This window comes from Athene noctua, chromosome 18 (genome assembly GCF_965140245.1).
Source record: "Athene noctua chromosome 18, bAthNoc1.hap1.1, whole genome shotgun sequence".
Classification (NCBI taxonomy): Eukaryota; Metazoa; Chordata; class Aves; order Strigiformes; family Strigidae; genus Athene; species Athene noctua.
In genome coordinates, this window is record NC_134054.1 from 1686160 (window position 1) to 1698635 (window position 12476).

The following is a 12476-nucleotide window of genomic DNA, read 5'->3' on the forward strand; positions in this document are numbered from 1 at the left end:
GGTAGTGCCTCTGGGATCATGTATTTAAGAAGGGGAAAAAGCTGTGCAACTGGACAAAGGTAGCCAAAGAGAGGAGTGAGAATATTTGAGAAACAACTCTGCAGACACCAAGATCAAAGAAGAAGGAGGGAGAGGAGATGCTCCAGGTGCTGGAGCAGAGGTTCCCCTGCAGCCCGTGGGGCAGCCCGTGGTGAGGCAGCTGTGTCCTGCAGCCCATGGAGGTTAACAGGGAAGCAGATCTCCACCTGCAGCCCGGAGAGGACCCCACAGCAGAGCAGGGGGATGCCCGAAGGAGGCTGTGACAACATGGAGAACCTGCGCTGGAGCAGGCTCCTGGCAGGATCTGTGGAGGGGGAAGAGCCCAAGTTGGAGCAGGTTTTCTGGCAGGACTTGTGATGCTGTGGGGGACCCACGCTGGAGCAGTCTGTTCTTGAGGGACTGCACCCTGTGGAAGGGACTCATGCTGGAGCAGTTTGTGAAGAGCTGCAGGCTGTGGGAAGGGCTGACCTTGGAGAAGTGAATGGAGGACCGTCTCCTGTGGGAGGGAGCCCACACTGGAGCAGGGGAAGAGTGTGAGAAGTCCTCCCCCTGAGGAGGAAGGAGCAGCAGAGACAACGGGTGATGAACTGACTGCAACCTCCATTTCTTGCCCCCCTTGTGACACTCAGGGAGAAGAGGTAGAGAAATCAGGAACGAAGTTAAGCTCGGGAAGAAGGGAGGGGTGGGGGGAAGGTGTTTTGAGATTTGATTTTATATCTCATTATCTAACTTTATTTTACTGATAATAAATTAAATGGATTTTTCCCCAAGTCAAGTCTGGTTTACCAGTGATGGTAACTGGTGAATGATCCCTCTGTTCTTATCTCTACCCATTAGCCTATTGTTTTATTTTCTCTCCCCTGTCCAGCTGAGGAGGAGAGTGATAGAGCAGCTTTGGTGGGCACCTGGTGTTAACCTACCACACTCATGATCAGCACTGAACCCGATTCAAGGACTTTTTTGATGTTGTTTTGCTGCCTTTCCCAGAGTGGAGTCATCTGCCTTCAGAAGGATGCACATTGCTCGGGCTTTTAAATGTCTCTGCTGCCGACAGCTTTGCTGCTCGTCTGAGCCCAGCATGGGCTGACCTCTGTGCCTGCTACAGTGCCTCACAGTGCAGTCCTGCTCTTGGCTTTGTGCAGTAAATAACAGAAAGCCTGTTAAGCTTTGCCTTTCACATTCCTTAAGTTCTTTGAGGATCATTTCCTTACTTGCCTAAAATATCCTAGGATGATGCAAACTGCTGGGATAGGCAAACTGTCTGTAAAGTTTGCAGGGGAAAACATCATGAGAAGGGTGGCTGATTGTGGGTTCAGCTGCAGGGTGGAAGGGAAGGATCATTTTGGAGTGAATGATGGTCCCAGTGAAGGGGATTGAAACGTTTGAAAGCAGAGATGGGGGTACAGCAGAGGTTGTGGGACTCCTGAGCCCCTCTACAGTAAAAAACTCAGTCATCCCCTTTTGTGACTGTATGTCTCTGCTCTCAAAACTGCCTGTGAGATCACATGTTCCCTAAGAAAGGGAAAATAAGTCATAAATCAAATAACAAGTCTGTGGGTTTTGTGTTTCCCAGACATGAGCCCAAACCCCCCAGGTGGATCCTGGTAGTCCCAGAGCAAGAAGGTTTTTTGGAGCTGGGTTTCTCAGCAGTGTTTCTGGGTGCTGCTGTGAGCTGTGTGTACTGTGGGATTTCTCTCTACCTCAGTTTCACAGCTGTAAAAGCAAGTGAGGTGGCCAAGAGGGCACCTAGTGAGCTGATGGTTGGCTGGAAAGTGTATTCAAATTCCCGCATAACACCACTGTTCCCATAACAGTCCATCTGCATCCCTGAAGGCATTTACAGTTTCTCTTTGTCTCTGCTACCCATGGACACTGCTAAACTTGAGATAAGAGTACACTGATTCCTAAGGTCTCTGTAAGATTTAGACGTGATGTCAGAAATACAGAACAGGAGAAGGTTGGGTTTTCCTGGGTTGATTTTACCTCCCAGGAATGGCAACCAGCCACTCTCCTAACCTGACTTCGTTGCTCAAGCTCAGTGTGACCACAGAGTTGGCCTGATCTGAGCCAACAGACCAGGCAATTTTAGCTGTGGCTAGTTAAAATTTCAGTGATGAGGGGCTTTTCCTACATATAACTCCAACTTGAGGTAGAATACAGCCTCTGTAAAAAACAAGGAGGTTCATGGTTGAACTTGCCATCCTGCTGCTAGAAAATGTTGAGCCTTCTCAAATAGATCCAAAACTCCGTGGCAACTGTCTGGGATTTTTATTCTGAATCAGAAGTGATTCAGGTATGTCAAATTTTAAATGCTTTTTGCTTTAATAGTGATTTCTGTGTGAAGAGTGCAGTGTCCCATGCTGGTAGATGCCATTGACTGATACCACCATTTGTCTTTGGGTGAAGTGTCCTGGAAAAGATGTGCGCTCATGCTCCTTTTGCTCTAATTTTTAGGTACATCAAGATCGGGGACAAGGAGTGTGACTTCAACCCTGCTTTCCGTCTCATCCTCCACACAAAGCTGGCAAACCCTCATTTCCAACCTGAGCTGCAGGCACAGTGCACCCTCATCAACTTCACTGTCACGCGAGATGGCTTGGAGGACCAGCTGCTTGCAGCTGTGGTCAACATGGAGAGGCCTGATTTGGAAGAGCTTAAGGTCAGTAGCTGGGATTTTACACTGGAAGCAAGTATAAATAGTTATAATGACAACATTAATAAGAATATTAATTATTATTGTAATTTAAAACATAATTTTTCATCTTCGAGATTGCTGAACTCATCATAAAATCAGGGGATTTACCTTAAATGACGAAAACCTAGAAATTTTTTCTTCAGTCTTTTGTTTTCTTGGTATTTTTTGAATGCTTAAACTAGAATTTCAATTGTTTTTTTTCTCCAAAAATTTGGATAAGAATCTCTTTCTTTTCCTACTACTCTTGGAAATAGAAAGTTAAATTCTCATTATGTCAAGCTTTGCTGGACATCACAGATTTAATTTTGGAGGTAGGATTAGTCTCACTTAATTTTAGGCATTTATGGTATAGGATTCCCATTGTAAATATTGTGAGGCTGGCAATGAAATTTTTCTGTTCTGGTTCTTCCTCCCACTTGTTTGTAGCAGGCCAAAATGTTCTCTCTTTCTCTTTTAATAAGAACAGCTTCAGTTTCAAGATAATTTTTAAAAGAAAATCCTGTGTTCTGATGGCACATTTAACAATGTAATGAATACATATAATACTAAATATTTACTAAGAGTGGGAATAAATTTACTGCACATGTTCAGTCAGGCCAGGCCAGTTTTGTAATAATCTTTTCATTTAATGAGCTTCTAAAGTATGTAAGCTGTGCAGCCTCAGTGATGCATTTAGTTTTAACCAGGCTCATGTGCTAACGAGCCAAAAGATGGCATCAAAAATACATAATGAACTGATTTAATATGGCAGCTGTGGCTATCTCACTGGGACAGTGAGAGACCCAAAGCCTCTTGATCAGGCACCCCTCACACAAACGCTACAAACCGCTGCTTTCCTTTGCTGGTTTGCACGGGAGGGGGCTGGGGGGATGACCACGATTTGCATAGGGGTGTCATTAACTGCTGTTATGTTAAGGACTGTTCCTCTTAGCCTTGTCAGCATTGCTGTTAATGGTTGCTGTCACAATAAGAAAGACAAATTCAATATCATGTGCGGTCAACAGATCCACAGTTAGGCTCTGAAAATAGTAACTCAGAATCAGCAGCACTTTCCTCCCATGCTGTAAAAGAACTGTGTATTAGAAAACAGAGAAAATGATGTGAATTAAGGATCACGTCTTTTGAAGTCCCTGCTTCTTCAGGGTGTGTGTGTTGTGGAAGAAGGAGGTTGGGCACAGGGCCAGGAAATGCGTCCCTGGGTGCCAGCTGTGCCACCAGCTGCGGGGGGTATGGGACTGTAGTCTCACTTCAGAAAGCACTAAGCAGGTACAGTTTGGTGTGGGATGTAATTTTATTTTTCTTTAAGAATATTTAAGACCTTTTTCTCTATATCACCACAGCAAGATAATACCATAGCCCACTCTCTCTTCTCTCCCTCTCATCTAATTCCCTCCTACTACAGTCCTGCTGCCCAGCAGGTATCAGGGAGGAGAAAACCAGGCTGTGTTCATGATGTTCTGCTGGATGAGGAACAATCAGTCAAAAAAGTCTCTTCCCTGATGGGATAAAAGCAGAGACTTGTCTTCTTAGCCATGTTGAGGGGGGCTTGCAATGGCTGCAGGTGCACTGACCTCTGCGCATGACAGCTGGCCAGGGGCTCAGTACCTTCTTCTGACCCTTGTCTATTTACTGATGTGAAAAAAGCCCCAAGGGCTGTTGTCTGGTAGCTGGAGGAGCTACTTGAAGATGCAGATTTTATTCTTTGGATTCTCCAAAGGAGAGGCCACATCTCTAAGTGTGTTTCAGTCCATCCTCTCTACCTTGGGACAAAAGGGACAGGCATTTTGTGCCTGGGGAAGGTTTAGGGCTCTGGCTTGTGGGCAGGTAGAGGTGACTCCTCCACAACAGTTACTGAGCTCAAAACCATGTTATGGGCAAAGATGGAGCACATCTTGTATGTGGAGCCCAGAATTTATTGTTAATAACCTAATCAAAATTCATCAAACAGCTATTATTAATCCAATTATGATAACACTAGCATTTTCTAAATGTTTTCTCAACACAATCCATTTTCATAATCTTTTTCTTCATTGATTTCCAGTTACTCAGTCTTTCTGTTCCTTCTTATCTTTATCTGATTCACAGGGCTGCACTCTTGTTACAATGTGTGTTCAGAGTCTGAGACCACATTTGCACTCTACCATATTTTGGTTCTAGAGACAGATCAATCTGTCCAGAATAACTACTTGCTCTGACCCTAAGTTAAAGCCAGGCTAAAACAGGTTAAGGCAGTAGTGACCCGGCTGTGAGAATCGCAACTAAGAGAAGCTGAAATCAGTTTAGGCTAAGGCAAGCAAAGCCAAGTCCTCAGACCTTCCTTCTTAGGTCAGTACAAACCCTCTGGCCTTTAACTAGTCTTGTTTGCAACTTTCTTTTGCAAGGATGACTGTGGTTCATGTGCTGGTGGCACTGCCTGTGGTCCACAGTCTTACCAGGGCTGATTTCAAGTATCTTCCACCTTCACCAGACTTCACTGTTTGCACTGAAGTGTCTCAAATGGCATTTTCTTCAAATTCATTGTCTGTTTAGTGTTGAGAACAGCTTTAAGAAGAATATTTAGGCAGCTGTGTCCCAAGCTATAGGTGAATAAGCCATGAGGTAGGGTCGTGCCTTGCTGATTCAGTACATAAAGCACGTGTGAAAGTCCCTGAACACTCAGGCTGTGATGGACACTGTTGAGGTTCTTATTTAGGAAAGAAGGTTCTCTGCAGGAGTGGACTGAAAAACACAGGAATTTTTTATTCCTCTGTTTTGTGATGGTAAAATAATACAATAAAATGAGCAGAAAGGACAAGGAGAGGAAGGTGACTACTGTGGTTGAGCTGGGAAGTGGTTGGTAGTGAACCTTGGAAAACTGGCCTGTATCTCTGGTGAACTTTTTTTTTTTTTTTTTTCATGGAATGAAATTTTGAAGGCTCTCAGGGTAACCTGTGTCCCAGAAGTAGTGCTGTTATATATCAACTGTGAAATAACAGATAACGAGCTCCACTGCAGAAATAAGAAATTATGACCTTGCTACTGCTGAGAACAAGAGCATGGTATAGCTGCGACAGATGCAGGCTGTTGTAGGGAATATAGCATTGTATGCACTTCTAAGGGTGTGTTTCAGAAATTTTGTGGTGATTACAAGCTATTGGAGCAACAATCACACATATCCTCATTAATAACTCCAGGGCTTACAGTCCATGGTCTGGAATAATAGCTTGCAAAATGTCATTTTTCAGGTCATGCTATGCTTGAATGACAGGAACACACAAAATTAGCCATGTTAGTTTTCTGTTTCAAAACTTGTAAAATATTTACCACCATGGGCAAACTCCTGTGTGCGATGTCTACAGAACAGGCCTTTAAAAGCAGCCATTTATGGCTGAAATACCAATAAAAAACATGCTTCAGTGCACACTCTGCTGAATACTTGGGTTGACATTAACATGGAAGGAGTGTGTGTGCAGCAAGTATATGAAATTTCAGCCCAAATATTGAAAGATGACTTATTAATGAAAGAGTTAGTTAATCTGTTTGAAAATATGACAACAGAGCAAATGCTGTTCCCTTATGTGTTGTGGAATTGGAAGAGATGTAGGGTCACTTTTCCCATTTCTGGGGCTCTTCCAGACCAGCTAGGTGGTTGGAATGTGTAGGTATGTTTTCCAAAAACTGTCTTTGGAGCATTAAATCACTTGACTTATGACAATGAATCTGTTATGTGCCAGTCATTATGGCACAGAACTTGTCTTAATTCCATGCGTACCACGTCTGCTACTTCACGGAGCTGGCTATTTTTTTCAGGGCTATAAAACACTGTTTCGCAAGTTACTTGAATTTCTCGGTTGTGTCACTTAAATACAGTCTGAGGATTGAAAACTGTGTCACACAGTAGTGTTTTACGTACCAGGGTGTTAGCAATTGACTTCATTTATGTAGAGAATAGTCACCAGGCTTATATCTTAGCAGCATCCAAATCAGATGCACAGCTTTCCCACAGGATGTTTTCTGTGATAATGCTAAAAATAGGCATTCACAATAAGACCATACAGTGGAATAACATAATATACCTGAAATCCAAGAAAGATGCCATTTCCCAGAGCAAACACATAGAATAGGGCAATCACATTTCATGGGAGAAAGCCTATTCTGGAGGATCAGTTCAAAAAGAAGCCAGATGAGAGTCTTTGTTTCCACAGTGAACAGCGTTAATGACTGGTATTTCTGCAGAAGAGAGGGAAATGGAACAAGTGTCTGGGGAGAACTAAGAGGGCATTTCACATAAATTGGAAGAATTTGCACAATAATTCAGAAGATCTGCCCTTGAGGCAAGATGCTTGTTACTGGTCTGTATCTGCTTGGCTGTCTTTGTGCCGAGTTTGCAAATCCTCTGGCAGGGGGACTCTGCAAGTACAGCTTCTACCACAGTAAGCCACTGGTCCCAGTGAGATATCGAGGTCAGAATACAAATGGGAACAGAATCCATGTGAGGCTGTGACTTTGCCCTTGGTTCGGAGCCTGAGATATGTTGTGCTCATCTCTGGACCCAAGTGACCTTGCTGTTGTTTCAGCCACCAGGTGTTAACCCTGTGGTCCTCATTGCTGGTGTGACTGGTGTTGGTGTGTAGAGATTCACCAGGAGGGGTGAGAAGCAAAAGGGACTATCCAGGCTGACTTGATCCCAATAGATACTTCTAAAACAGAGATGCAGGATATATGTTTGAGATGGGGGATAAAGGTCTTTTCCTCCTGATTCATTTCCGGCATTTTAATGTATTCCTAGTGAAAGGGCTCAGTTCTCCTGGTGCTTTCTGTACTGTTCAAGGTTTCTCTGATTCGATGGCTTGTTGGGTATGGAGTGATCCCAGACCTCTGCCCATGTCCAGGAGTCACAGAGAGCGGGAGTTAGCCATATTGGACTATGGCAGTTGACAGTTAGAAGCCTGTTCCCATGTGAAGGTGGTTAATCTCTTACACTTTACTGTGTGTTTTGTGGCTAAAACTGTCTGAATTTATTATTTGCAGTCTGATCTCACAAAGCAACAGAATGGATTCAAAATCACCTTGAAAACGTTAGAGGACAACTTGCTCTCCCGGCTGTCATCAGCATCTGGGAACTTCCTGGGAGACACAGCATTGGTGGAGAACTTGGAGATCACTAAACAGACAGCTGCAGAAATTGAAGAGAAGGTACAAAACCAGTGATAGCCTAGAGAAAAGCATGTGTGTGATGTTATATTTAAGGATTTCTGGGTGGAATGTAACTTCTTTACTCTGCCCATTTCTGCCCTTTCTGCTGAGTAGAGAATATAAAGTGGTATAAATTGAAGTGCTCTCCATTCTGGACAGCTTCAGGCCATTTAGTTCTTTGGCGCTTTTGTATGTTAAATGGCCTACTTAAGACCAAGAGAAAACATCAGTGCCTGATGTAAAGACAATAAAATTTACACACTGTATCAAGGCAGCTTTAAACTGCTCCACTGTAATCCCGAATACATCACACTTCCCCAATTAAGTTGGATTTTAGTACTGACTGGGGACTGGAATCTGTTGAGTTTGCGATCTCAAGTAAATCTACAAGAACTTGGGTATTTCATACCCTTCCATTCCTTAGAGTATAAATCAGCGTTTGTATTAGCTGTGCAGTGTCAGCATTGCCACCTGCCTAATTCACCTTGCTAGCTAGATGGGGTTAGTTAAATGCACAGTGATTTTCTCCTGCCACTGAGGGAACTTGAGAAGTGTGGTTGTCATGCCAGGATTGTGCTATGACTCCTGTATGGCCATTCTCAACCTCCTTCCTCTGCAGTTCTCCCATCTTCACAGCCCACACCTGTCCTCTTCCGGCCCGTGCTGCCTGAATAATTTACCCACATACTGGGATCAGGTTGGAAGTGCCTCTCACTTCCAGTGCTGTGGCCCCAGTGACCAAGGAACCAAGTGATCCTCCACATTAAAAATTGGAATTATTTCTGCTAGACATTTGTGGTGCATCAGATGCATTCATTTCCCTAAGGAGGCTTTGCTTGAACCCCCAAAGGAGATGTTGAAGGGATGTTTTGACCTTACAAGCTTGGCATTTCTTTCTTGCAGTAGGTGTTTTTGAAGTTCTCAAACTCCTAAACAAGTTGTGGTCGCAAAGCTCTGCCAGCTCTGTGGCAACAGGGATGAATTTTGGAGTTTGCATGTGTTTTTTATGAGTTTGGTACCCACATGGAAAGCTGTCTCAGGGCCCCGTTAGATGTCTGCTACTCAGGTCAACCCTTACTCTCTTCTTGGTCTGTCTACCCAAAGAAAAATGTTCATCCAACATTTTCCTTTATATGGAAGTCCTCCCTGCTCTATTTATAGAAAGCAACTGTGTTCTCCACCTCTGGCTTTTATTTTACTAGAGTTTTTAATAATTTTGGGGATGGGGTATCTAAAAGTTAGTTGCCTAAATCTAATCTAGACTCTGGGCTCCCTTATAGTCAGTGGAGAGACATGAGTGCTGGCAGAAGTGAGACTCACCTGATGTAGACAAGTGGTTCATGGTCCATGCGGATCCTTGTTTCTGCAGTAGATATTGAAGCTGCTTTTTGGGGGACTCAGGTATTACAGTCCATCATTGCTCATGGATGTGCAAACAGGCTTATCCCACAGATCCCAAAATGTCTTGGTTGCACATAACAGATTAAGGCTCAGTCTGTGCTTTGTTGGGAAGATTTGGTGTATGCCAGCCAGATGTGCTCACACCAGCTCAGGTCACAGCAGAGGAAGACCCAGTCGTATGTGCTTTGGTGGGTGCTGTGTCATGCTCTACTGACTTGTACAACGTGCTGAGCCATTTTCTGCCACATCCCCAATGAATGATTTGCTAAGCTAGCTGGATCAGCACTGGCTCAGCAGCATGTGGCTGTGTAGCAAGACAGTTATGACTGTACATAGCCAGACCCTAAAATAGTCCCCAAAGAGTCTTGAGGTTGTCACTTTATGCTGCTGAAGTGGAATGAAAGAATGAACAGGGCTGAGATGATAATGGGGTGATGTATCTGCCAAAAGGATTTTCACCATGTCCATTGGAGCAGCTATGCAGACACCTGGCCAGCAAAGTAGGGGTGTGTTAAATGCTGATGAGGAAAGGCAGCAGATAGATGTTATAAATTAGCAGTTCTCAGCCTTAGGGGAAGCTGCCTTGAGAGCAGAACTAAGTCTGTTCAACCCTGTGTTATTAATGACCCGCACAGGAGGGGGGCAATTAGCAGGAGAAACTCATTGATGTGAAAACCAATTCCAGTTAGTAAAGAGCAGGGGTCCTAGTGAGAAGCCCGAAGGGGGCTCAGGAAAACAGAGGACTGGGCAACAGGGTGGTAAATGCAGTTAAATGGAGAATCTGCCAGAGGAAAGGGGATGCTGGGAGCAGCAGCTCGCGCCTGTCTGCACCACAGGTCGGAGGTCAGAGGCTGGTCCCTGCAGTGGTTGCATGTGGGTTGCCCACTGCTTCGCCTGGCATCTTTGTGGCAGATGTAAACTCTGCCCTGGGCTGCGTACTCAATTCTCAAAGATATTTTCACAGTAATTTTGCCCTGTGTTTTCCTCCCAGGTCCAGGAGTCTAAGGTGACAGAAACCAAAATTAACGAGGCCAGAGAGCACTACAGGCCTGCTGCTGCACGGGCCTCTCTGCTGTACTTCACCATGAACGACCTCCAGGCCATCCACCCCATGTACCAGTTCTCTCTGAAGGTACCGTCCCCATGAGCCGCGGGCTGTGCCCATGGCTGCAGGAGGCAGTGCCTCTGCTGCTTCCTCTTACTGAGCTTCAAAATCATCGTCTTGGTCCTCTTGGGGATATTTGAATTCCCAGACAAAATGGTGATCTAACCTAAACCATTCTGCTGATTTGGCTTTACAGAAAAGTTTCGTGTAATTTATTTCTTTATATGTCTACCTAACATATGTTACTCTTCACTTGTGATAGTGTTTAGTGCTCATTAGGAAAAATTTGTCCAAAACTCGATGTAAAGGCTGAGCAGTGTGTTCATTGCTGCCCTTGGCAGAAGGAGCAGAGTTTCAGCAGCACTCGCAAAGACCCGCTGAGGAGTGGGTCTGAATGCCAGAAGGGAAGGTCCCTCTGCTGAGTACTGAGCGTGGGCCAGGGTCTCTACTCGGCTCTGGAATTGCCAGTCAGCCCACCACAGATGGTCAGACTGGGCTCAGGTTAGATGAGCCTTAATTAGATTTTCCTTCTTTTGCTTTGTTTCTTTCTAAGCAGTTGAAGTCTTGTGGAAAGACACAGTCTGATTTAGCGGTGCATTAACATCCGTTATTACTAAAAATCCAGGAGGTTTCTTTGGAAAGCAGAGCCTTGCAAATCATTTGTTCTTTCTTCTGTATTCACAGCCTTGGTCTGGCAGAACAAGATGAGCAATAGATTTAAAAGATATAATATGGGGAAAGAGCCAACAAAATACTTTTTTCTATGTATTTTATATATTTATGCACAGAGATTTTGCACAGCATTTGGAGTCACTTGCTCCATCAGTTAATCTTTTCTTTATATCTACATTGGTTCTGTATCTGTGATGTCATCAGGGTCATAATGCCTGTGCAGATTTCATAAGTTAACAGGAATTGCCACAGCCCTTAACAATTATCCGAGACCCTGATGTTGAAACAGTCCTGACTTCCCAAATGACACAGTATTAAAACATCACATCAGTCTAAACACAGTCCTGTCCCACTGAGACCACATCACCAGGGATTTATTGACAACTTCTGCACAAAAAGCAAGTCATTCCTACTTCCATCTCTACACCACTGGAAGGGTCCCAAGCAGCTGGGCTTTCAGGAGCTTGGATGCTTCCTACATTACAGTTACAAAAGCTTTTCAGATGGTCAACAGCATGGTGTGAAATCTAACTTTGGGTTAGGTTGGCATGAAGGAATACGTAGCATGTGTATGACTTGAATATTCATCAAGTTTTGGTATAGGCCTGCACATACGCTTATCTGCAGTGTGGAGGAGTGCCTCTGGAGGGCTGTGTTTCTGCTCCTCTTGCAGTGTGGTGTGGTCATCAGACAGACAAGCAAACCTACAGCCTAGAATGTCCCTGAACTAGAAGTCCAGATGGGATTTATGGGTGTGTTACCACCCTACAGTCTGGCCGCTGGCAGTCTTGTCTACAGGCATGCTCATAATGGCAGTATGAACACCCCAGTGGGGACCGTGCTGGGAGAGAGACAACTTCTTGTCCTTTGCTCCTAAAATAAATATAGAAGAGACATAGCCAAAGGGTCTGTGCTACTTTTCTGTCTAATAGACTACCCTTCCCTGCATAGCAAGTGTAGCTCTGTAGTACATGGATGTGTTATATGGAGAACTAGGAATGATGTCCCTCTTTGGAGAACACCTCTACCTCGAGCTGTTCTGACCAGAGCACCTGAAGAACATTTCCAACATGAGAGGTTGCTTTCAATGTAATTATTACTACTCATAGTGATGGGGCTAAACCATACCACTTGTCATGTGGAAGCAGAGCCCAGTGGGAAGCCAGCAGCTTTTATGGGAATGAGACCATGGCCATGTTTTCCAAGTTTCTTGACAACAGTGCTTTTCTTTATAGCAGCTGTGAAGAGACTGAGACTCCACTTACCATGGTGGAGGATCTAGAGCTTCAAAATGAAATATGTGACCAGTAGTGAATTCATAGTTCACGTCTTTACTTCATGTTTGGGCACCACTGAATCAGTTGTTCTCTGTTACTTGACTGATAGGAT

The 12476-nt window shown here is 44.3% G+C and overlaps 1 protein-coding gene across 1 annotated transcript in view; it reads left to right on the forward strand.

The window, feature by feature from the left end:
* The window catches only part of DNAH9 (dynein axonemal heavy chain 9), a 213293-nt gene that overhangs the window by 133510 nt on the left and 67307 nt on the right, over positions 1–12476 (forward strand). Inside the window, exons 55-57 of the mRNA XM_074922361.1 lie at positions 2494–2698; positions 7745–7909; positions 10302–10442. Coding sequence (XP_074778462.1) covers positions 2494–2698; positions 7745–7909; positions 10302–10442 — 511 coding nt within the window. The remainder of the gene's footprint in view (positions 1–2493; positions 2699–7744; positions 7910–10301; positions 10443–12476) is intronic.